This window comes from Oncorhynchus masou, chromosome 32, assembly GCF_036934945.1.
Source record: "Oncorhynchus masou masou isolate Uvic2021 chromosome 32, UVic_Omas_1.1, whole genome shotgun sequence".
Taxonomy (NCBI): Eukaryota; Metazoa; Chordata; class Actinopteri; order Salmoniformes; family Salmonidae; genus Oncorhynchus; species Oncorhynchus masou.
In genome coordinates this window covers 82,487,300-82,513,553 of record NC_088243.1, presented here as the reverse complement: position 1 = coordinate 82,513,553, position 26,254 = coordinate 82,487,300, and the positions used below count along the sequence as shown (strand labels likewise).

The window sequence follows — 26,254 nt, the reverse complement described above, 5'->3', positions numbered from 1 at the left end:
ATCTGTAAATGATGTCAGAGTGTTGATGTGTGACCCTAGCTATCTGTAAATGATGTCAGAGTGTTGATGTGTGACCCTAGCTATCTGTAAATGATGTCAGAGTGTTGAAGTGTGCCCCTGGCTATCTGTAAATTATGTCAGAGTGTTGAAGTGTGCCCCTAGCTATCTGTAAATGATGTCAGAGTGTTGAAGTGTGCCCCTAGCTATCTGTAAATGATGTCAGAGTGTTGATGTGTGACCCTAGCTATCTGTAAATGATGTCACAGTGTTGAAGTGTGCCCCTAGCTATCTGTAAATGATGTCAGAGTGTTGAAGTGTGCCCCTAGCTATCTGTAAATGATGTCAGAGTGTTGAAGTGTGCCCCTAGCTATCTGTAAATTATGTCAGATTGTTGAAGTGTGCCCCTAGCTATCTGTAAATGATGTCAGAGTGTTGAAGTGTGCCCCTAGCTATCTGTAAATGATGTCAGAGTGTTGAAGTGTGCCCCTGGCTATCTGTAAATGATGTCAGAGTGTTGATGTGTGCCCCTAGCTATCTGTAAATGATGTCAGAGTGTTGAAGTGTGACCCTAGCTATCTGTAAATGATGTCAGAGTGTTGAAGTGTGTCCCTAGCTATCTGTAAATGATGTCAGAGTGTTGAAGTGTGCCCCTGGCTATCTGTAAATGATGTCAGAGTGTTGAAGTGTGCCCCTAGCTATCTGTAAATGATGTCAGAGTGTTGATGTGTGCCCCTGGCTATCTGTAAATGATGTCAGAGTGTTGAAGTGTGACCCTAGCTATCTGTAAATGATGTCAGAGTGTTGAAGTGTGCCCCTGGCTATCTGTAAATGATGTCAGAGTGTTGAAGTGTGCCCCTAGCTATCTGTAAATGATGTCAGAGTGTTGATGTGTGCCCCTGGCTATCTGTAAATGATGTCAGAGTGTTAAAGTGTGCCCCTGGCTATCTGTAAATGATGTCAGAGTGTTAAAGTGTGCCCCTGGCTATCTGTAAATGATGTCAGAGTGTTGATGTGTGACCCTAGCTATCTGTAAATGATGTCAGAGTGTTAAAGTGTGCCCCTGGCTATCTGTAAATGATGTCAGAGTGTTGAAGTGTGCCCCTAGCTATCTGTAAATGATGTCAGAGTGTTGATGTGTGACCCTAGCTATCTGTAAATGATGTCAGAGTGTTGAAGTGTGACCCTGGCTATCTGTAAATGATGTCAGAGTGTTGATGTGTGACCCTAGCTATCTGTAAATGATGTCAGAGTGTTGATGTGTGACCCTAGCTATCTGTAAATGATGTCAGAGTGTTGAAGTGTGCCCCTGGCTATCTGTAAATTATGTCAGAGTGTTGAAGTGTGCCCCTAGCTATCTGTAAATGATGTCAGAGTGTTGATGTGTGACCCTAGCTATCTGTAAATGATGTCACAGTGTTGAAGTGTGCCCCTAGCTATCTGTAAATGATGTCAGAGTGTTGAAGTGTGCCCCTAGCTATCTGTAAATGATGTCAGAGTGTTAAAGTGTGCCCCTGGCTATCTGTAAATGATGTCAGAGTGTTGATGTGTGACCCTAGCTATCTGTAAATGATGTCAGAGTGTTAAAGTGTGCCCCTGGCTATCTGTAAATGATGTCAGAGTGTTGAAGTGTGCCCCTAGCTATCTGTAAATGATGTCAGAGTGTTGATGTGTGACCCTAGCTATCTGTAAATGATGTCAGAGTGTTGAAGTGTGTCCCTAGCTATCTGTAAATGATGTCAGAGTGTTGAAGTGTGCCCCTAGCTATCTGTAAATTATGTCAGAGTGTTGAAGTGTGCCCCTAGCTATCTGTAAATGATGTCAGAGTGTTGAAGTGTGCCCCTGGCTATCTGTAAATAATGTCAGAGTGTTGAAGTGTGCCCCTGGCTATCTGTAAATGATGTCAGAGTGTTGAAGTGTGTCCCTAGCTATCTGTAAATGATGTCAGAGTGTTGATGTGTGACCCTAGCTATCTGTAAATGATGTCAGAGTGTTGAAGTGTGCCCCTGGCTATCTGTAAATGATGTCAGAGTGTTGAAGTGTGCCCCTAGCTATCTGTAAATGATGTCAGAGTGTTGATGTGTGCCCCTGGCTATCTGTAAATGATGTCAGAGTGTTAAAGTGTGCCCCTGGCTATCTGTAAATGATGTCAGAGTGTTGATGTGTGACCCTAGCTATCTGTAAATGATGTCAGAGTGTTAAAGTGTGCCCCTGGCTATCTGTAAATGATGTCAGAGTGTTGAAGTGTGCCCCTAGCTATCTGTAAATGATGTCAGAGTGTTGAAGTGTGACCCTAGCTATCTGTAAATGATGTCAGAGTGTTGATGTGTGACCCTAGCTATCTGTAAATGATGTCAGAGTGTTGATGTGTGACCCTAGCTATCTGTAAATGATGTCAGAGTGTTGAAGTGTGCCCCTGGCTATCTGTAAATTATGTCAGAGTGTTGAAGTGTGCCCCTAGCTATCTGTAAATGATGTCAGAGTGTTGAAGTGTGCCCCTAGCTATCTGTAAATGATGTCAGAGTGTTGATGTGTGACCCTAGCTATCTGTAAATGATGTCACAGTGTTGAAGTGTGCCCCTAGCTATCTGTAAATGATGTCAGAGTGTTGAAGTGTGCCCCTAGCTATCTGTAAATGATGTCAGAGTGTTGAAGTGTGCCCCTAGCTATCTGTAAATTATGTCAGATTGTTGAAGTGTGCCCCTAGCTATCTGTAAATGATGTCAGAGTGTTGAAGTGTGCCCCTAGCTATCTGTAAATGATGTCAGAGTGTTGAAGTGTGCCCCTGGCTATCTGTAAATGATGTCAGAGTGTTGATGTGTGCCCCTAGCTATCTGTAAATGATGTCAGAGTGTTGAAGTGTGACCCTAGCTATCTGTAAATGATGTCAGAGTGTTGAAGTGTGTCCCTAGCTATCTGTAAATGATGTCAGAGTGTTGAAGTGTGCCCCTGGCTATCTGTAAATGATGTCAGAGTGTTGAAGTGTGCCCCTAGCTATCTGTAAATGATGTCAGAGTGTTGATGTGTGCCCCTGGCTATCTGTAAATGATGTCAGAGTGTTGAAGTGTGACCCTAGCTATCTGTAAATGATGTCAGAGTGTTGAAGTGTGCCCCTGGCTATCTGTAAATGATGTCAGAGTGTTGAAGTGTGCCCCTAGCTATCTGTAAATGATGTCAGAGTGTTGATGTGTGCCCCTGGCTATCTGTAAATGATGTCAGAGTGTTAAAGTGTGCCCCTGGCTATCTGTAAATGATGTCAGAGTGTTAAAGTGTGCCCCTGGCTATCTGTAAATGATGTCAGAGTGTTGATGTGTGACCCTAGCTATCTGTAAATGATGTCAGAGTGTTAAAGTGTGCCCCTGGCTATCTGTAAATGATGTCAGAGTGTTGAAGTGTGCCCCTAGCTATCTGTAAATGATGTCAGAGTGTTGATGTGTGACCCTAGCTATCTGTAAATGATGTCAGAGTGTTGAAGTGTGACCCTGGCTATCTGTAAATGATGTCAGAGTGTTGATGTGTGACCCTAGCTATCTGTAAATGATGTCAGAGTGTTGATGTGTGACCCTAGCTATCTGTAAATGATGTCAGAGTGTTGAAGTGTGCCCCTGGCTATCTGTAAATTATGTCAGAGTGTTGAAGTGTGCCCCTAGCTATCTGTAAATGATGTCAGAGTGTTGATGTGTGACCCTAGCTATCTGTAAATGATGTCACAGTGTTGAAGTGTGCCCCTAGCTATCTGTAAATGATGTCAGAGTGTTGAAGTGTGCCCCTAGCTATCTGTAAATGATGTCAGAGTGTTGAAGTGTGCCCCTAGCTATCTGTAAATTATGTCAGATTGTTGAAGTGTGCCCCTAGCTATCTGTAAATGATGTCAGAGTGTTGAAGTGTGCCCTAGCTATCTGTAAATGATGTCAGAGTGTTGAAGTGTGCCCCTGGCTATCTGTAAATGATGTCAGAGTGTTGATGTGTGCCCCTAGCTATCTGTAAATGATGTCAGAGTGTTGAAGTGTGACCCTAGCTATCTGTAAATGATGTCAGAGTGTTGAAGTGTGTCCCTAGCTATCTGTAAATGATGTCAGAGTGTTGATGTGTGCCCCTAGCTATCTGTAAATGATGTCAGAGTGTTGAAGTGTGCCCCTAGCTATCTGTAAATGATGTCAGAGTGTTGAAGTGTGCCCCTAGCTATCTGTAAATGATGTCAGAGTGTTGAAGTGTGACCCTAGCTATCTGTAAATGATGTCAGAGTGTTGATGTGTGCCCCTAGCTATCTGTAAATGATGTCAGAGTGTTGAAGTGTGCCCCTGGCTATCTGTAAATGATGTCAGAGTGTTGAAGTGTGCCCCTGGCTATCTGTAAATGATGTCAGAGTGTTGATGTGTGACCCTAGCTATCTGTAAATGATGTCAGAGTGTTGAAGTGTGCCCCTGGCTATCTGTAAATGATGTCAGAGTGTTGAAGTGTGCCCCTGGCTATCTGTAAATGATGTCAGAGTGTTGAAGTGTGACCCTAGCTATCTGTAAATGATGTCAGAGTTTTGATGTGTGACCCTAGCTATCTGTAAATGATGTCAGAGTGTTGATGTGTGACCCTAGCTATCTGTAAATGATGTCAGAGTGTTGAAGTGTGCCCCTGGCTATCTGTAAATGATGTCAGAGTGTTGAAGTGTGCCCCTAGCTATCTGTAAATGATGTCAGAGTGTTGATGTGTGACCCTAGCTATCTGTAAATGATGTCAGAGTGTTGAAGTGTGACCCTAGCTATCTGTAAATGATGTCAGAGTGTTGAAGTGTGACCCTAGCTATCTGTAAATGATGTCAGAGTGTTGAAGTGTGCCCCTAGCTATCTGTAAATGATGTCAAAGTGTTGAAGTGTGCCCCTAGCTATCTGTAAATGATGTCAGAGTGTTGAAGTGTGCCCCTAGCTATCTGTAAATGATGTCAGAGTGTTGAAGTGTGCCCCTAGCTATCTGTAAATGATGTCAGAGTGTTGATGTGTGACCCTAGCTATCTGTAAATGATGTCAGAGTGTTGAAGTGTGCCCCTGGCTATCTGTAAATGATGTCAGAGTGTTGAAGTGTGACCCTAGCTATCTGTAAATGATGTCAGAGTGTTGAAGTGTGACCCTAGCTATCTGTAAATGATGTCAGAGTGTTGATGTGTGACCCTAGCTATCTGTAAATGATGTCAGAGTGTTGAAGTGTGACCCTAGCTATCTGTAAATTATGTCAGAGTGTTGAAGTGTGACCCTAGCTATCTGTAAATGATGTCAGAGTGTTGATGTGTGACCCTAGCTATCTGTAAATGATGTCAGAGTGTTGATGTGTGACCCTAGCTATCTGTAAATGATGTCAGAGTGTTGAAGTGTGCCCCTAGCTATCTGTAAATGATGTCAGAGTGTTGAAGTGTGCCCCTAGCTATCTGTAAATGATGTCAGAGTGTTGAAGTGTGCCCCTAGCTATCTGTAAATGATAATAAGAATAATACTTGTGCTGGTTGGATAATATAAGGAATGTAAAATGATTTATACTTTTACTTTTGATACTTAAGTATGTTCTAGCTATTACATTTAGTTTTGATACTTAAGTATATATATACACTCGGTGACTTTCACTTTTACTTGAGTCATTTTCTATTAAGGTATCTTTACTTTTACTCAATTTTGACTTTTGTTACTTTTCCACCACTGAATGTACGTGAGGCGGTCTCATTAGATTATTTTTGGGCGTTGTTTGTTCACAGCTCTTTTTGTGCAACTGTGAGTGAGTGTGTCATTCCATTTGATCAAATCTGTTGATTTACACTATTAGAGAGAGGAAAGAGAGAGAATGAGAGAGAGAGAATGAGAAAGAATGAGGGAGAGAGAGAGAGATTGAGGGAGAATTAGGGAGAGAGAGAGATTGAGAGAGAGAGAATGAGAGAGAGAGAATGAGAAAGAATGAGGGAGAGAGAGAGATTGAGGGAGAATTAGGGAGAGAGAGATTGAGAGAGAGAGAATGAGAGAGAATGAGGGAGAGAGAATGAGAGAGAATGAGGGAGATATCTGTATGTGTTGTTGCTTTGTGCGTGAGAGGGAGACATGGAGGGATACAGAGATACAGGTAGAGTTTGAGAACTCCAGGGAGAAAAGGCGTGAGAGAGTAACGGTGAGAGAGAACTCTGTATTGTTACCTGGTGAGGCTGCAGCACAGTGAGAACTATGGAGTCTTTGCAGCATCTAAAGAGAGGACAGAAAAGAGGAGAGGAGTGTGGAGTGGATTAGGTAACACCAGGGCTGTGGCATTGGAAGAAACTGTCCTGTTCTTATCTGCTAGACCTCCTCTCTGTTCTCTGTGTTCTCAATGACTCATCTGTCTCATTATGTTTCTATGGAACACATGAGGCTTAGAGACAGACTATTTCTCCATGAATTTAGCCTTCAAACACATAGAACGATCCCCGCTGTACTGCTGCTGTTGCATTTACTGCAAATATTCTGCTCTTATGTGTTGTGTGAGTTCACACATTGAAAGAACTCGGGAAAACATTCCCACCAAAGTTTGTCCTGTCCTAGACTCACATAAAGTGTAGGCTATAGACGAATGACAATCTAGAGACACATTGCGTTGGATTCGACTCATTCCTTATCTCCCCCCACCTCCCACCCCTTACCGTCCTAACCAAACCCACCGCCCTCCTCCCTCCCCCCTCCCCTGTGGTGATATAAAGGATGTTACCTTACAAGGTCTATGACTCTCTCCCGGGAAGCCTCGCTCACCACCTCCTCATTGATGGCCAGGATCTGGTCTCCAGGGAGAAGCTTGCCGATGGACGGGCCGTCTGGGACAGCACACATACACACACAGGCAGAGGAAAGCTTAGTCTATGAGTAATGGACACACAGACAAAGACATCAAACTGACAACACTCATATATCATCTCTCTCTCTCTATCTCTTGCTCTACCGCTCTACCGCTCTATCGCTCTCTCTCTCTCTCTCACACACACACACACACACACACGCACACACACGCACGCACACGCACGCACACGCACGCACACGCACGCACACGCACACACAGTTCCCTACCTACCTGCAGAGACGGAGCGTACAATGACTGGTCTCTGGCTGCCTGCTATGAATCCGAAGCCTTGGCTGGGGTGGCGCTGAATGCAGACCTGTCGAGCGGAAGCTGGGCCAGGAGTCAGGCTACCACTGTCCATACCATCCTGGCTCTCTTCTAACATCGCAGGGCTGCACCGGGAACACACACACACACACACACACACACACACACACACTCAGAGAATGTAGAAATGTGTTGTGACCCTACGTAGGGAGGAAGTGTAGTGTACCTGTCACATGTGTTTGTGTGTCCATCCTGGACCTTGGCCATCCCCTGAGAGGAGGGAGGAGCATGGGACGAGGTCTCACAGAAAGGAGCTCGGTCTGATTCTCAATCATTCACCTGAGAGAGGAGGATGGACAGAGAGGGGGGGTGAAGGGAGGAGGGATGGAGGGGGTAGGGCATTATATATGTGATGGAGTGGAAGGGGAGAAGGAGGGAATAACATTAGAGATTGACGGGAACAATCACATGACTGAAGCAAATTCCAACAGAGCCTATAAGATTAAAGCCTATAAGACGTGCCGCAGAGTAAAAAACTCATTGTTATAGGCCAGGGGTATTCAGCTCTTACCCTATGAGGTCTGGAATAGGCCAGGGGTATTCAGCTCTTACCCTACGAGGTCTGGAATAGGCCAGGGGTATTCAGCTCTTACCCTATGAGGTCTGGAATAGGCCAGGGGTATTCAGCTCTTACCCTACGAGGTCTGGAATAGGCCAGGGGTATTCAGCTCTTACACTATGAGGTCCGGTATAGACCAGGGGTATTCAACTCTTACCCTATGAGGTCTGGAATAGGCCAGAGGTATTCAGCTCTTACCCTACGAGGTCTGGAATAGGCCAGGGGTATTCAGCTCTTACCCTATGAGGTCTGGAATAGGCCAGGGGTATTCAGCTCTTACCCTACGAGGTCTGGAATAGGCCAGGGGTATTCAGCTCTTACACTATGAGGTCCGGTATAGACCAGGGGTATTCAACTCTTACCCTATGAGGTCTGGAATAGGCCAGGGGTATTCAGCTCTTACCCTACGAGGTCTGGAATAGGCCAGGGGTGTCAGGATTTGGCCAGGGTTGTTCCGGGTTTTGGTCAGTAGATGTCCCCATTGTGCTTTTTGTCCCTATGTTTTTCCCTTGATCCCCATTATTATTTGCACCTGTATCTCGTTTCCCCTGATTGTATTTAAACCCTTTGTTTCCCTCAGTTCTGTGCTCTGTGTTTGTATGTTAGCACCCTGCCCTAGTGTTCTGTGTGCTCTTGTCGATTCCGGGTGAAGTTCTTGTGGTATTCTGTTTTTTTGTTTTTGTTTATTTTTGGTGAGTTTCTTTTGAGGTCTTTTTGTGTTTTTCCTACCACCTTTTGGATTTGCCATTTTTTGTATTTTAGGATTTTTTCTTTATTAAATACACCGTCTTAAGTACTGCTGTGTCTGCCTCATCTTCTGGGTTCTGCTGTCTATTCGTGGCTCAGTTGGTTAAGTGACTGTTTCTCACTCCGGAGACCCAGGTTCGAAACCGGGTCCTGACAGAAACACAGAGCCAAAAATGAACCCAGAGGCAGCCAGTTCCCAGGACCTTTTTGCCACGCTGTCCCACCACCAGGAGACTGTCCAACGCCATGAAGCCGCCCTGGTTCAGCAAGAGGCCTTAATGGCTAGACATTCTCATCTTCTGTCGGAGATGCTGACTTCCATTAAGCAAATATCTGATCGACTTACCCCGGCAACAGTTTCCGTCCCAGTACCTCAGGTTCACGTACCCATGGCAGTTAACCCCCTGGCTGAACCTCGTCTTCCACCTCCCCAACGGTTCTCAGGTGATCCAGGTGCTTGTAAAGGCTTTCTCACTCAATGTTCTCTCTCCTTTGAGCTGCAACCCTCGTCGTTTCCCACCGACCGGTCTAAGATCGCATATATCATCACCCTGCTGTCGGAAAAAGCCCTGGCCTGGGCTACTGCTGTGTGGGATGCCCATAGTTCCTGCTGTGCCAGCTACTCTGCCTTTGCTGAGGAATTCAAACGAGTGTTTCAAGGCCCAAGCAGTGGTTCTGACTCAGCCAAACAGCTCCTGACTCTCCATCAAGGTTGGCGCAGCGTGACGGACTATGCCATCCAGTTCCGCACGGTGGCAGCATCGAGTGGCTGGAACAACGAGGCGCTCACGGTGTGCTTTCTGAAAGGCCTTTCCGACACTATCCAAGATGAACTGGCCACTCGGGAACCACCGGACAATCTCGAGTCCCTGATCAAGTTGGCCTCACGCATTGACCAGCGTCTGAGAGAGAGAGAACTCAACCGTAGACCTCTAGCCCCTATCAGTCCCAGCTCCGAGTCCCCACCTTTATCATCGCTGGCTCCACCGGAACCCATGCAGATTGGACGCATCTCCCAGGCTGAGAGAGACCGCCGGATGAGGGAGCGACGCTGTCTATATTGCGGCAAACCGGGCCATTTCCGTTCCACGTGTCCCGGGCTCCAGGGAAACGCTCTGTCCCGTACAGACCGGGGGAACTGTAACGGGAAACATAACCTCCTCCCATCCGTCCAACTCCCGTCTGCTCATTCCAGTCACCCTCTCCTGGGACAACCACAAGCTTCACCTTCAAGCCTTGGTAGACTCTGGAGCCGCAGGTAACTTCATGGATGGTGTCTGGGCGAAGGAGAATGGCGTTCCCTCTGAACTTCTAAGTGACCCCATGAGGGTTACTACATTGGATGGAAGCCCTTTGGGATCTGGACTTGTCACTCATGTCACTACCTCCTTGAGACTTTCAGTTTCACAACACCAGGAATTGATGAACTTTCATTTGATCTCCTGTTCCGAGTTCCCTCTCGTCCTTGGATACCCCTGGCTTCACAGCCATAACCCTCACATCGACTGGTCTGTGGGCACTATCAAGCAGTGGGGTCCTACGTGCCAAGCTACTTGTATTTTCCAGAATTCCCGAGTTCTACTCCCGAGTCTTTAGAATCCATCGACCTGACCCGAGTTCCCGAGTGTTACCATGACCTCAAACTGGTGTTTAGCAAACAGAGGGCCACCATGCTACCACCCCATAGATCTTACGATTGCCCCATCGACCTGTTTCCGGGCACTTGCCCCCCAGGGGTCGGATCTTTTCCCTATCTCCACCCGAACGAGCTGCTATGGATACCTACATCAAGGACTCTCTGGAAGCAGGCCTCATGCGTCCATCAACCTCCCCGGCGGGAGCAGGGTTTTTCTTTGTGGCCAAGAAAGACGGTGGATTACGTCCTTGCATCGACTACCGGGGACTCAATGACATAACCGTCCGTAACCGTTACCCGCTACCCCTTATGGCCACAGCCTTCGAGCTGCTCCAGGAAGCAGTTGTTTTCACTAAGCTTGACCTGCGGAACGCATACCATCTTGTGCGGATCAGACCTGGTGACGAGTGGAAGACCGCTTTCAACACGCCTACTGGTCACTATGAATACTTGGTGATGCCCTTCGGCCTGACCAACGCCCCAGCGGTGTTCCAAGCGCTCATAAACGATGTGCTTAGGGATATGCTTAACATATTTGTGTTCGTTTACTTGGATGACATCCTCATCTTTTCGAGCTCCCTTCAAGAACACACTAAGCATGTCAGACAAGTACTCAAACGCCTCCTGGACAGCCATCTGTACGTTAAGCCGGAAAAATGTGAATTCCATTCATCCCGAGTACAATTCCTGGGATTTGTAGTGGAACCCGGTCGAGTCCAAATGGACCCTAGGAAGGTAGGGGCGGTAGCGGATTGGCCCACCCCCAAATCCGTTAAGGATGTTCAGCGTTTCCTGGGCTTCACAAACTTTTACCGCAAGTTCATCAAGAACTTCAGTTTGGTGGCAGCTCCTCTCTCAGCTTTAACCAAAGGTGGCAATGCAAGGTTTTTGTGGGGAAGAGAAGCTGAGACGGCCTTCCAAGGACTCAAGCAGCGCGTCCTCTCTGCTCCCATCCTGATACTACCGACTACGGATGAACCATTTGTGGTGGAGGTAGACGCATCAGAGGTTGGTGTTGGAGCTGTCCTGTCTCAGAGGGTGAAGACAAGAAGCTTCATCTGTGCGCTTTCTTCTCACACCGGCTTACCCCGACTGAGAGGAACTACGATGTGGGGGATCGTGAACTCCTAGCGGTTAAGATGGCATTGAAGGAATGGAGACACTGGCTCGAGGGGGCTTCTCACCCGTTTCAAGTGCTTACGGACCACAAAAATCTGGAGTATATCCAGCAGGCGAAGCGATTGAACTCTAGACAAGCTAGATGGTCTCTTTTCTTCAATCGATTCCAGTTTATCCTCACCTATCGGCCCGGGTCGAAGAATCTCAAACCGGATGCCCTGTCCCGAGTCTACGCTCCTGCCATTCGAGATGACACGGACATGCCTGTCCTTCCTGCTGCTAAGATTGTGGCTCCGATCTCGTGGCAAGTTGAGGATACCGTGAGACGTGCTCAAGCTAGAGAACCGGACCCTAAAGGAGGCCCTGCCAATCGGTTGTTTGTCCCCAAGGCAGTGAGGACTCAGGTCCTTCTGTGGGGGCACTCCTCTCGCCTCACCTGTCATCCGGGCGTAGGTCGCACCTTGGAGTTCATCCAGCGTAAGTTCTGGTGGCCTACCATAAGAGAAGACGTTGCCACTTTCGTCAATGCCTGCCCCGTGTGCTGCCAGGGCAAATCTTCTCACCTCCGCCCTCAAGGACTCCTTCACCCTTTACCTGTTCCCCACAGACCCTGGTCCCATATCTCATTGGACTTTATTACTGGACTTCCTCCATCCCATGGCAATACTACTATCCTAGTCATAATCGACAGGTTTTCAAAGGCGGCCAGGTTCGTCCCTCTGACTAAGTTACCTTCTGCCAAGGAAACGGCTGAGTTGGTAATTAATCATGTGTTCCGAGTCTTCGGCATTCCTCAAGATGTGGTTTCTGACAGAGGTCCCCAGTTCGCCTCAAGGTTTTGGAAGGCCTTCTGCCAACTCATGGGGGCTTCTGCCAGTCTATCTTCAGGGTACCATCCGGAGTCCAACGGCCAAACAGAGAGGATGAATCAAGAGCTGGAAACCACCCTCCGATGTATGACTCGTGACAACCCGTCCACATGGTCATCCTTTATTGTTTGGGCCGAATACGCGCACAACACCTTGCGCTCCTCCTCCACTGGTATGTCCCCGCACGAGTGTCAGTTTGGCTATGCTCCTCCATTGTTCCCGGACCAGGAGGCAGAAGTCAGAGTGCCTTCAGCCTTGAGGTTCGTCAGACGCTGTCGGCTTATGTGGAGGAAGACCCGTCTTAATCTGATGCGTTCCTCACAGAGGTATCAACAACAAGCCAACAGACGTCGCCGTCCCGGGCCTACCCTGCGCCCCGGCCAGAGAGTCTGGCTTTCCACAAGAGACTTACCTCTACGGGTGGAGTCTCGCAAGCTGTCCCAAAAATACATCGGTCCCTTCAAGGTTGCCAGGAGAGTTAACCCAGTTTCTTATCGCCTACACTTACCCAGATCCCTTAAGATTAATCCCACATTTCATGTGTCATTGTTAAAACCTGTTGTTTTTTCTCCCCTTGTCCCGGCAGACAGACCTCCCCCTCCGCCTCGTGTCATTGGAGGCCAGCCGGCTTATACCGTCCACCGGATACTGGATTCCCGCCAGGTGCAGCGGTCCTGGCAGTATCTGGTGGACTGGGAAGGCTACGGTCCTGAGGAGCGCTCCTGGGTTCCTGCCAAAGACATCCTGGACCCTGACCTCATTCGTCAGTTCAGGGTCCTCCACCCTGAGAGAGCTGGTAGGAACGTCAGGAGCCGTTCCTAGGGGGGGGATTCTGTCAGGATTTGGCCAGGGTTGTTCCGGGTTTTGGTCAGTAGATGTCCCCATTGTGCTTTTTGTCCCTATGGTTTTCCCTTGATCCCCATTATTATTTGCACCTGTGTCTCGTTTACCCTGATTGTATTTAAACCCTTTGTTTCCCTCAGTTCTGTGCTCTGTGTTTGTATGTTAGCACCCTGCCCTAGTGTTCTGTGTGCTCTTGTCGATTCCGGGTGAAGTTCTTGTGGTATTCTGTTTTTTTGTTTTTGTTTATTTTTGGTGAGTTTCTTTTGAGGTCTTTTTGTGTTTTTCCTACCACCTTTTGGATTTGCCATTTTTTGTATTTTAGGATTTTTTCTTTATTAAATACACCGTCTTAAGTACTGCTGTGTCTGCCTCATCTTCTGGGTTCTGCTGTCTATTCGTGGCTCAGTTGGTTAAGTGACTGTTTCTCACTCCGGAGACCCAGGTTCGAAACCGGGTCCTGGTATTCAGCTCTTACCCTATGAGGTCTGGAATAGGCCAGGGGTATTCAGCTCTTACCCTATGAAGTCCGGTATAGACCAGGGGTATTCAGCTCTCACCCTACGAGGTCTGGTATAGGCCAGGGGTATTCAGCTCTTACCCTACGAGGTCTGGAATAGGCCAGGGGTATTCAGCTCTTACACTACGAGGTCTGGAATAGGCCAGGGGTATTCAGCTCTTACCCTACGAGGTCTGGAATAGGCCAGGGGTATTCAGCTCTTACCCTACGAGGTCTGGAATAGGCCAGGGGTATTCAGCTCTTACCCTACGAGGTCTGGAATAGGCCAGGGGTATTCAGCTCTTACCCTACGAGGTCCGGTATAGACCAGGGGTATTCAGCTCTTACCCTATGAGGTCCGGTATAGACCAGGGGTATTCAAATCTTACCCTATGAGGTCCGGTATAGACCAGGGCTATTCAACTCTTACCCTATGAGGTCCGGTATAGACCAGGGGTATTCAACTCTTACCCTATGAGGTCCGGTATAGACCAGGGGTATTCAACTCTTACCCTATGAGGTCCGGTATAGACCAGGGGTATTCAACTCTTACCCTATGAGGTCCGGTATAGACCAGGGGTATTCAACTCTTACCCTATGAGGTCCGGTATAGACCAGGGGTATTCAACTCTTACCCTATGAGGTCCGGTATAGACCAGGGGTATTCAAATCTTACCCTATGAGGTCCGGTATAGACCAGGGCTATTCAACTCTTACCCTATGAGGTCCGGTATAGACCAGGGCTATTCAACTCTTACCCTATGAGGTCCGGTATAGACCAGGGCTATTCAACTCTTACCCTATGAGGTCCGGTATAGACCAGGGCTATTCAACTCTTACCCTATGAGGTCCGGTATAGACCAGGGCTATTCAACTCTTACCCTATGAGGTCCGGTATAGACCAGGGCTATTCAACTCTTACCCTATGAGGTCCGGTATAGACCAGGGGTATTCAAATCTTACCCTATGAGGTCCGGTATAGACCAGGGCTGGTCAACTCTTACCCTATGAGGTCCGGTATAGACCAGGGCTATTCAACTCTTACCCTATGAGGTCCGGTATAGACCAGGGCTATTCAACTCTTACCCTATGAGGTCCGGTATAGACCAGGGCTATTCAACTCTTACCCTATGAGGTCCGGTATAGACCAGGGCTATTCAACTCTTACCCTATGAGGTCCGGTATAGACCAGGGGGTATTCAACTCTTACCCTATGAGGTCCGGTATAGACCAGGGGTATTCAACTCTTACCCTATGAGGTCCAGAGCCTGCTGGTTTCCTGTTCTACCTGATCATTTATTGCATCCACCAGGTGTCCCATGTCTAAATCAGTCCCTGAATAGAGAGGAATCATCCACCTGGTGTCCCAGGTCTAAATCAGTCCCTGAATAGAGGGGAACAATGAAAACTGGCTTGGAGGTCCAGAGTTCAGTTTGAGGGGTATAATCTAGGCTATTTGTTGCTATGAAACCACCATCCATTTTATTTCAAGCAAGCTACATTTGTGGTCTAGCCACAAAACAGCATGGCTTCTACAGAAGGGCAAAAAATACTATTTTGAAGTTGAAAGAAGCAATATCACTGAACACACTCTCCATCTGGGTCCCAAATGGCACCCTATTCCCCTAGGGCTGTAATCAAAAGTAGGTCACTACATAGAGATAGGGTGCCATTTGAGATGCGACCTTTCTCCACATCTCCAACACACTCAATAGATTGCGTTCTACACTGAACAAAAATAGTAACACAACATGCAACAATTTCAAAGATTTTACTGAGGTACAGTTCAAATAAGGAAATCAGTCAATTTAAATAAATTCATTAGGCCTATGGATTTCCATTAGGCCTATGGATTTCCAATCCATATATATTTCACCTTTATTTAACCTGCGACCTGGCCAAGATAAAACAAAGCAGTGCGACACAAACAACAACACAGAGTTACACATGAACAAACAAACGTACAGTCAATAACACAATAGGAAAACATCTATATTCAGTCAACGAGAGCATACAGGTCGCAGTGGTGGATAGTAAATGGGGCTTTGGTGACAAAACGGATGACACTGTGATAGACTGCATCCAATTTGCTGAGTAGAGTGTTGGAGGCTATTTTATAAATGACATCGCCAAAGTCAAGGATCTGTAGGATAGTCAGTTTTACGAGGGTATGTTTGGTAGCATGAGTTAAGAAGGCTGTGTTGCGAAATAGGAAGACAATTCTAGATTCAAATGGTGGTCACAGATACCTTAAAAGAAATAGGGGCGTGGATCAGAAAACCAGTCAGTATGTGGTGTGACCTCCATTTGCCTCATGCAGCGCCACACATCTCCTTTGCATATAGTTGATCAGGCTGTTGATTGTGGCTTGTGGATGTTGTCCCACTCCTCTTCAATGGCTGTGCAAAGTTGCTTGATATTGGTGGGAACTGGAACACGCTGTCGTACACGTTGTTCCAGAGCATCCCAAACATGCTCAATGGGTGATCTGTCTGGTGAGTATGCAGAATTGTGTACATATCCTTGTGACATGGGGCAGTGTATTATCATGCTGAAACATGATGTGATGGCGACGGAGAAATGGTACAACAATGGCCCTCAGGATCTCGTCACGGTATCTCTGTTCATTCAAATTGCCATAGATAAAATGCAATTGTGTTCATTGTCCGTAGTTTATACATGCCCATACCATAACCTCACCGCCACCATGAGACACTCTGTTCACAATGTTCAGGCGGTTCAAACGATGTTGGAGGCGGCTTATGGTAGAGAAATGATCTTGGCAAAGGAGAAATGCTCAATAACAGGGATGTAAACAAATTTGTGCAAAGAGATACGCTTTTTGTGTGTATGGAACATTTCTGGTATCTTTTATTTCAGCTCATGAAATATGGGAACAACACATTACGTGTTGTGTTTATATTTTTGTTCAGTGTAGTTTCTTCCAAACCTTCTGACTCCACGTAAAGAATGTCCACAGGATTGAACAGAAGAAGAGAGAGTGTGAAAGAGGATTTGAGGATGTAAACAGAGAGAGGGAGTGTTTACATGCACTACAGGCCTTTTTTAAAAATACATCTGTCAGAAAGCAAAGCACTTAAAATCTGTGTAAGGCAGAACAATGAATGAACCTAGCTTTTAATGGCTCTAGTGATGAAGAGCCAGCTGAGGTCAACAACAACAACAACAACACATTCTCATTTCCAGATGCCTGTGTGGGAGTTGGAGTTAGAGGGAGGGACAGAGAGGATATATAGATGAAGAGGGATCGAAAGAAACGGTGATACACCATTGTTTTATCTCCTTTTAGGGAGCTGCATATTCTGACAGTGTCTGCCTACAGATGAGACACTGAATGGATTTTGAATGAGACAGATTGCATCTGGAGGACTAGCACCAGACACAGAGAGAGAAAGAGATAAAAGAGAGAGATAAAAGAGAGAGAAAGAGAGAGAGAAAGAAAGAGAAGAGAGAGAGAGATAAAATAGAAAGAGAGAGAAAGAAAGAGATAAAAGAGAGATAAGAGAGAGATACATGAGAGAGAGAGATACAGGAGAGAGAGAGAGATACAGGAGAGAGAGAGAGAGATTCAGGAGAGAGAGAGAGAGAAAACAGAGAGTGAAAGAGAGAGAGAACAGACAGAGAGAGAGAGAACATACAGAGATAGAGAGATATATAAAAGTGAGTGAAACAGAGAGAGAAAGAGATAACATGGAGAGTGAAAGAGAGAGAGAAAGAAAGAGATAACAGAGAGAGATAAAGGAGAAAGAGAAAGAGAGAGAGAGAGAGAGAGAGAGAGAGAGAGAGAGAGACAGAGATAAGGAGAAGCTAAATGTTATTCAGATACCGATGATCCATTTTACCCACAGTGTCGGGTCTGTGGAGAGGCATAGATAAATACAGGGATGACAAGCCATCAATACATGAGCACAGGTGATTCAGTGGAGTCAATGGTTGATATTTATGGTCTGTCACATTTGTTTTTCCTGATAACGACAGAAGGGCATTGGAGGAAAATGTCACCTCTCCAATCACAGCGCAGCGTTAATGATCCCTGACTAATCTATGACAGGCGATCAATTGACAATTTATATCCATTTCAAAGATCTCTCGTCAAGGGATAGACTCATTACAGCAGTATGCTAACAATTAACTAAAAGGATTATAAAGTGTGTCCCAAATGACAACATTTCCCCTTTATAGTGCACCTTTATAGGGGATATGGTTACATTTGGGAGGAAGACATATCAAATCATATCATATCATGATTTCAACCTAGCTAGCACATTTGGTTTCTTGGAAATTGTGTGAACATGTGTTTTTGGTTTCACATTGGTTGTGGGAGAGAAGCATACGTTTCGTGACCGGAAAAACAGAACAGAAGTGAAAACTACGCCTGTACTGGGAATGTGTATTTTTTAGGTTGCAGGGACGTTATGACAACGTTTCTGGGAGGTTTTATTAACGTTCTGTGAATGTAAATTCTCGGTTACTTTTTAGTTTTTTAATAACTTCCTAAAAACTTACACTGAATGTTTCAAAGACATTGCTACGTTATTTTGGCTTAACTCCAAGCATAGTTAGACGACATGGAGATTCATTTTCTTAGCCCTGATCATGCAAACACAATTTTTGTTGTTGTTGTGACATGGCATCACTGAGATTCAAACCTATAATCTTCTGTTCTTTACTCATGGCATTAGTCCACAAAGCCACCAGGATGGAGCTAGCATGCTATATCTTTTTTTCCCATGCAAAGGTGATCATTTTAGTCTATTCAAACAGACCGGATTTCAAAAGAAAAAACACCAATTAAGATCAGGTGTGGCCAATTAGTGGGCACAGCCAACACACCTAAACACACTTAACAAGATAGAGGATATTGAGAGTTTTGCTGATGTTGAAAAATAAATGTATATGTTTTTAAATAAGCATTATGCTTTTTATAAAAAGTTTTTGACTTTAAATTATGCTGGACTACTGAAACGTGTGAACAGCAACTATCTATCCTGTACCATTCCCAAAAGGTTTATGGGAAGGTTGTAGGCAAAATAACCATAGGACAATCACGCTTTCACCAAGCTCTAAGAAACATGGTACTTAAAACGTTATGTGGTAGTTGGGAAGGCTTCCCTGTCAGTATACAGACTGTGTCCTCACTGGTTCCCAGCAAACAGTGAACGTTCATACATTAGGTAACCATATATTGTTTGCTGGGAAGTTGTTTTCAAGAACTTGTGAAACTCCTGATGTATAATGTTTGTTGTTTATGGTAATTCAGGCTGAAGTGTGAAGGTATTTAAGTCCTAACTGTTGCTTAGACTCTGATGCTATGTATCGAGAATCACCAGGTGTTGTGGCAAAACCTACTCATATTCTGTGATTAAGCACTTGTGACTAAGTAGCCTATAGCTGTCACAATGTAATTGTTCTTTCTCTCTACCCCACTCTTTCTTTCTCTCTCGGCACCCTGCCACCTCCCACCGTCCCATCTGCATTATCGCTCTCTCTTTCTCTCCGCCCATTCTCTCTCCCCTCTCTCTCTTTCTCTCCACCCATTCTCTCTCCCCTCTCTCTCTTTCTCTCCGCCCATTCTCTCTCCCCTCTCTCTCTTTCTCTCCGCCCATTCTCTCTCCCCTCTCTCTCATTCTCTCCGCCCATTCTCTCTCCCCTCTCTCTCTTTCTCTCTCCCCTCTCTCTCTCTTTCTCTCCACCCATTCTCTCTTTCTCTCCGCCCATTCTCTCTCCCCTCTCTCTCTTTCTCTCCACCAATTCTTTCTCCCCTCTCTCTCTCTTTCTCTCCACTCATTCTCTCTCCCATCTCTCTTTCTCTCCACCCATTCTCTCTCCCCTCTCTCTTTCTCTCCACCCATTCTCTCTCCCCTCTCTCTCTTTCTCTCTCCCCTCTCTCTCTCTTTCTCTCCGCCCATTCTCTCTTTCTCTCCACCCATTCTCTCCCCACTCTCTTTCTCTCCGCCCATTCTCTCTCCCCTCTCTCTCTTTCTCTCCGCCCATTCTCTCTCCCCTCTCTCTCTTTCTCTCCACTCATTCTCTCTCCCATCTCTCTTTCTCTCCACCCATTCTCTCTCCCCTCTCTCTTTCTCTCCGCCCATTCTCTCTCCCCTCTCTCTCTTTCTCTCTCCCCTCTCTCTCTCTTTCTCTCCACCCATTCTCTCTTTCTCTCCACCCATTCTCTCCCCACTCTCTTTCTCTCCGCCCATTCTCTCTCCCCTCTCTCTCTTTCTCTCCGCCCATTCTCTCTCCCCTCTCTCTCTTTCTCTCCACCCATTCTTTCTCCCCTCTCTCTCTTTCTCTCCACTCATTCTCTCTCCCATCTCTCTTTCTCTCCACCCATTCTCTCTCTCCCCTCTCTCTTTCTCTCCGCCCATTCTCTCTCCCCTCTCTCTCTTTCTCTCTCCCCTCTCTCTCTCTTTCTCTCCGCCCATTCTCTCTTTCTCTCCACCCATTCTCTCCCCTCTCTCTTTCTCTCCACCCATTCTCTCTCCCCTCTCTCTCTTTCTCTCCGCCCATTCTCTCTCCCCCTTCTCTCTTTCTCTCCGCCCATTCTCTCTCCCCTCTCTCTTTTTCTCTCCGCCCATTCTCTATCCCCTCTCTCTCTTTCTCTCTGCCCATTCTCTCTCCCCTCTCTCTCTCTTTCTCTCTGCCCATTCTCTCTCCCCTCTCTCTCTTTCTCTCCGCCCATTCTCTCTCCCCTCTCTCTCTTTCTCTCTGCCCATTCTCTCTCCCCTCTCTCTCTTTGCTTCCTCACCCCTCTCTACCTCCTCTCTCTCTATTTGTCTCTGCTCCCTCTTCACAGTCGGGAGGGAAGGAAACCCATCCTGTTGCGTCATCATGGAGCCTCATAGGGATTGGTTATCCATCAGTGGTCTGTGACGGCTGTATACCATTATGCATGTCAATGGCTCCTCCACCCCGCCCTTCCAGGGCTGGGTACCATTATGCTTGTCATATCTACTCAGCACCTCCCCTTCAGCCCATCCCTGCCAAGAGAGGGGGCAGGATTTGTGTCCTCACCAAGGAGATAGCATAAATATCCCTGCCAGGAGAGGGGGCAGGATTTGTGTCCTGACCAAGGAGATAGCATAAATATCCCTGTTAAGGAGAGAGAGCCCACACTTATCCTCTCCAGCCACAGACATTACTCACTGGGGCCAGAGCCCGGAGTCCAGTGGCCATTACCCCGGAGCCAAGAGCCAAGAACCCAGAACTTGGAACCTGTAATCTATTCTAGAACCTATAGAACAGGAGCCCAGTAAGTGTCAGACATACAGTAGACAATACATCAGTCCTATATATATGGTGTAATTTAGGGTTGCAAAGTTCTGGTAACTTTTCCAAAATTCCCTTCTTTTACAAAAATCCATGTTGGATGATTCCGGATTCCTTACTTTATTCCCCTCTGATTATGGGAATCTTCTAACTGGAATTTTTGGAAAAGGTACCGGAATTTTGCAACAATAAGACTGAAGAATCTCTGAGTTCAGCAGGCCAGCTAAATAAGATCTCTGGTGTTCAGCAGTCCAGCTAAAGAAGATCTCTGGTGTTCAGCAGGCCAGCTAAATAACATCTCTGGTGTTCAGCAGGCCAGCTAAAGAAGATCTCTGGTGTTCAGCAGGCCAGCTAAATAACATCTCTGGTGTTCAGCAGGCCAGCTAAATAAGGTCTCTGGTGTTCAGCAGGCCAGCTAAATAAGATCTCTGGTGTTCAGCAGGCCAGCTAAATAACATCTCTGGTGTTCAGCAGGCCAGCTAAATAAGATCTCTGGTGTTCAGCAGGCCAGCTAAATAAGATCTCTGGTGTTCTGCAGGCCAGCTAAATAAGATCTCTGGTGTTCAGCAGGCCAGCTAAATAAGATATCTGGTGTTCAGCCGGCCAGCTAAATAACATCTCTGGTGTTCAGCAGGCCAGCTAAATAAGATCTCTGGTGTTCAGCAGGCCAGCTAAATAAGATCTCTGGTGTTCAGTAGGCCAGCTAAATAAGATGTCTGGTGTTCAGCAGGCCAGCTAAATAACATCTCTGGTGTTCAGCAGGCCAGCTAAATAACATCTCTGGTGTTCAGCAGGCCAGCTAAATAACATCTCTGGTGTTCAGCAGGCCAGCTAAATAACATCTCTGGTGTTCAGCAGGCCAGCTAAATAACATCTCCGGTGTTCAGCAGGCCATCTAAATAACATCTCCGGTGTTCAGCAGGCCAGCTAAATAAGATCTCTGGTGTTCTGCAGGCCAGCTAAATAAGATATCTGGTGTTCAGCAGGCCAGCTAAATAAGATCTCTGGTGTTCAGCAGGCCAGCTAAATAAGATCTCTGGTGTTCTGCAGGCCAGCTAAATAAGATCTCTGGTGTTCAGCAGGCCAGCTAAATAAGATATCTGGTGTTCAGCCGGCCAGCTAAATAACATCTCTGGTGTTCAGCAGGCCAGCTAAATAAGATCTCTGGTGTTCAGCAGGTCAGCTAAATAAGATCTCTGGTGTTCAGTAGGCCAGCTAAATAAGATGTCTGGTGTTCAGCAGGCCAGCTAAATAACATCTCTGGTGTTCAGCAGGCCAGCTAAATAACATCTCTGGTGTTCAGCAGGCCAGCTAAATAACATCTCTGGTGTTCAGCAGGCCAGCTAAATAACATCTCTGGTGTTCAGCAGGCCAGCTAAATAACATCTCTGGTGTTCAGCAGGCCATCTAAATAACATCTCCGGTGTTCAGCAGGCCAGCTAAATAAGATCTCTGGTGTTCTGCAGGCCAGCTAAATAAGATATATGGTGTTCAGCAGGCCAGCTAAATAAGATCTCTGGTGTTCAGCAGGCCAGCTAAATAAGATCTCTGGTGTTCAGCAGGCCAGCTAAATAAGATCTCTGGTGTTCAGCAGGCCAGCTAAATAACATCTCTGGTGTTCAGCAGGCCATCTAAAGAAAATCCCTGGTGTTCAGCAGGCCAGCTAAAGAAGATCACTGAAGTTCAATGCGGTTGTGTTCTGAATGAGTGAACCCAATCCTTTCCCTTCACTGTTTGATTGACAAATTAATTGACAAATGGATGTTTAATCACAAGCCACAGCTGGCAGCCACTGAACTGGAGTCAGCCCATGATTCACTGAGTATAAAGAAACAGTTTTAGGTTATTTTCTGTTCAATACCTCATGCTACAACCACTATGTTCAGTGCTCAATACCTCATGCTACAATCACTATGTTCAATGTTCAATACCTCATGCCACAATCACTATGTTCAGTGCTCAATACCTCATGCCACAATCACTATGTTCAGTGTTCAATACTTCATTCTACAATCACTATGTTCAGTGTTCATTGACATATGGGACTTCATCCTAGGAGTAAAGGATCGAGGCTAATACTGTGAGGAAAAGATAGGATGTGAGAGGGAGGAAGAAGAGAGAGGGAGAGAGAGTGAAAGACAGAGACAGACAGGCAGGCAGCTGGAGGACACAGAAGCAGATAGAGAACAATCCAGTAAACAGAGATCGACCTTTAGTGAGCGAGAAGGCCCAGGAATTCGGTCAGGAACCACCTCCCCAAGGGCATCAACAAGCCCGGTCGTTTCCATGGTTACCACAGCGCTAGCTCGACAGTAGGGGAGGATGATTATTATTGTTATTTGGGGCTGCTAATAATTGTCCTGTTACGCAAGTATGTAATGAAAATGTGTTTCTTGCATTTCCCAGCTCCCCCCGAGACACCCGCATAGAGTGGGTTCTCAACCAGGGTCACCATTGTACAGTGCCCCTCAAGCAATTAGGGTTACGTGCGTTACTACAGCAACAGATTTAACCCCTCTTTCAGCTCCAGGTATTCCAACCAGAGGCCTTTCGGTTACTGGCCAAATGCTCTAAGTTCGAGGATACCTCCCACCACGATGATTGTGGTGATGGTGATAAGGAGTGATGATGGTGATGAGGCGACAGCTAGGTTAGTTTACAGACGACTGCCTTCACTTGGCTGCTTCACAAACAGTCCCCCCTACAGCCAGTGTGGCCAGATGCTCAAACATCCCTGAGAGGCACAGACCAAACCAATCCATTCTGCTTTTGTACCCAGGCAGGCTGTGCCCTGTGGTGCTGCCTCAGGGGGTGGCTAACCCTTCTGTGGGGAGACCGGAAGACTGGGAGATGGTGTAGAATTTCACCATCTATGACCTTTTACGTTTAATACACTCTGGAATATAACATCTGTACATTTGGCAATGGTACAACTACAGATGTCGGATCTTAATTTGACCCCTTTCGTCGCAGGAAGAAAATAATCCTGCAGCAGGAGGATTTGAATATCTGAAGAAGTATTTAGATTTGCTTCCAGGGGGGCGTTTGTATACAATGCAGTACCGTACCTACTTTGTACTTTAGACTGGCATCCAGTTCAAGTAGCCTATGTAGGCTACGTGCAGGCTACAGTGCGTCTTGTGTGAATTCTTATGTGGATTATAATAAATTGACATATTATTAGAGGGTAGATCTATTTTTTTTAGGGAAAATGTTCTTCTTTTTTATCAATGCAAGCAATAGGCAGAATAAATTATTGTTGGCCTCCGTGCCTGTGTTTTCCAGCAGTTATATCCGTGGACCCTCGCACATATTTGCCAGAGTTTGAATCCAGTCTGCTGCCCTTTGACCTTCCCCGTCTTTTCAACATTGTTCTATCTCTTCAAAAACATTGTCAAAGGAGTGGGAGCGCCACTCATTAAAACAATTATAATTGGACAAATAAAATGTTGATTGTGACCGCACGTCCAACAAAATATGATTATAAATAATACAAGGTAGGCTAAATTGCTTCATAGAGCACGCACAGACCTACCAAGCAATAATAGATGCTATGCTAACCGATATATAAAGCAACAATAGATGCTATGCTAATTGATATATAAAGCAACAATAGATGCTATGCTAACTGATATATAAAGCAACAATAGATGCTATGCTAACTGATATATAAAGCAACAATATATGCTATGCTAACTGATATATAAAGCAACAATAGATGCTATGCTAATTGATATATAAAGCAACAATAGATGCTATGCTAATTGATATATAAAGCAACAATAGATGCTATGCTAACTGATATATAAAGCAACAATAGATGCTATGCTAACTGATATATGCTAACTGATTCCACCATTGAAAGAGAAAACAAACAAATAAATAGAAAATAAACTCAGTGCTGAGATTTCTGAGGTGGAAATTAAAAACCTCAGAGGACTTGAGCCTTGAATACATTGCAAGTGTGCTGTCTCACTTTTGATTAACGCACTGAATGAGTGAAGGAGTTTCACCATCGGATCTTTCATTGTTAAATTCATTTATATAGCCTAGAGGTGTAGTGGTACCCGGAGAAGTGGTTATGCTCTAATTTTTCAAAATTCTATGAGAAACAGTGACACATAACGCTCTGAATTACTTAAAATGATGAATCACTAATAGGCCTTTCACCGTCAGGCTTACCCAATTTGTACTGTGCAGGTAGGTTAATAGTAGGCCTACTATTGAAACAGATCACCCGAGTCATGTTTTCAAAGTCGCACTTTTGTTTTAGAGAAAATCATCCAAATTGGATGTTCTAAATTCACAAAAATTCTTAATCCAAGTTAGGAAACAACTTTTGAGGTCTGGGAAAAAATGTGATTTTAGTTACCCTTCAAATCAAGTGCAGGCACCTAGCATTGTTGTTCGGTTAGCAGTGTTTCTGTAGCACATGAGATGGAGTTTGCAAAACAAATGGCCACTGGATTGATGAAACTAATTATGATATCATTCTGTCAGGTAAGCAGGCTAGTTAACATTTAATTGAGAAGGTTTTGGGGAATATCTTTCCATCTATTCACCAGAAGATGGCCCACCATGAGCATCAACATATTTTTCCTGTTCCTTAATTGTCTGAAACCTGGATGTTTTACTTCAAATTATAAGGCATGTCTTAGCTTGCTTCAAAGTAGCCTATAGTCAAAATCCCACCATCTATTGGTTTTATTTAAACTTTATTTCACAGGCATTATCAGGCATTATCCTAGTCACATTAGCACCCCATGATACTTGTTGATTCTTTAGATCTCCCCTATTTAAACATTTTTACGGATATTTCCATCTCTGTCCATGACCGCTCGCATTAGCGTTGTGCATTTTAGAACAGTTTTTCCCTGCAAATAACATTATGGAACATTCACAGATAGGCCTACCACCATGTGCACATGTGAAGAAATAATACGTGATCAACTTATTAAGCGAAACAATCTGATCTGTTCCATCAGCCCTATTACTTGATACGGCATATACCTACAGTACACTACTATGATACGCATCATGGGGATTAACCTCTTGAAACTCTAGGGGCGCAATTTCATTTTTGGATGAAAAACGTTCCCGTTTTAAACAAGATATTTTGTCACAAAAAGATGCTCGACTATGCATTTAATTGATAACTTTGGAAAGAAAACACTCTGAATGTTCCAGAACTGCAAAGATATTGTCTGTGGGTGCCCTAGAACGGGAGCTACAGGCAAAACCAAGATGAAACGGCAACCAGGAAACCAGCAGGATTTTTGAGGCTCCGTTTTCCATTGTCTCCTTATATGGCTGTGAATACGAGAGGAATGAGCCTGCCCTTTCTGTCGTTTCCCCAAGGTGTCTGCAGCATTGTGACGTATTTGTAGGCATATCATTGGAAGATTGACCATAAGAGACTACATTTTCCAGGTGTCCGCCCTGTGTCCTCCGTCGAAATTGGTGCGTCTTTTTCAGCTGCTGGTATTTTTCCATGCGATTCTGAGGGGAAAGCAGGCTGAGGGGTAAACTGCATA

General features: G+C 45.6%; 1 protein-coding gene across 4 annotated transcripts in view; it reads right to left on the bottom strand.

Moving 5' to 3' along the window:
• The window catches only part of frmpd3 (FERM and PDZ domain containing 3), a 329,892-nt gene that overhangs the window by 67,570 nt on the left and 236,068 nt on the right, over positions 1–26,254 (bottom strand). For 3 of the 4 annotated variants that reach the window (XM_064955254.1, XM_064955252.1, XM_064955253.1), the window contains 4 exons: positions 7,328–7,440; positions 7,066–7,226; positions 6,709–6,811; positions 6,164–6,209 (listed from right to left, as the gene is read on the bottom strand). In XM_064955254.1, the coding sequence (XP_064811326.1) occupies positions 6,164–6,209; positions 6,709–6,811; positions 7,066–7,226; positions 7,328–7,368 (351 nt within the window). In that variant the 5' untranslated portion in view covers positions 7,369–7,440. Of the gene's footprint in view, positions 1–6,163; positions 6,210–6,708; positions 6,812–7,065; positions 7,227–7,327; positions 7,441–26,254 lie in introns of those variants that run through there. The other variant, XM_064955255.1, reaches the window with a different exon arrangement.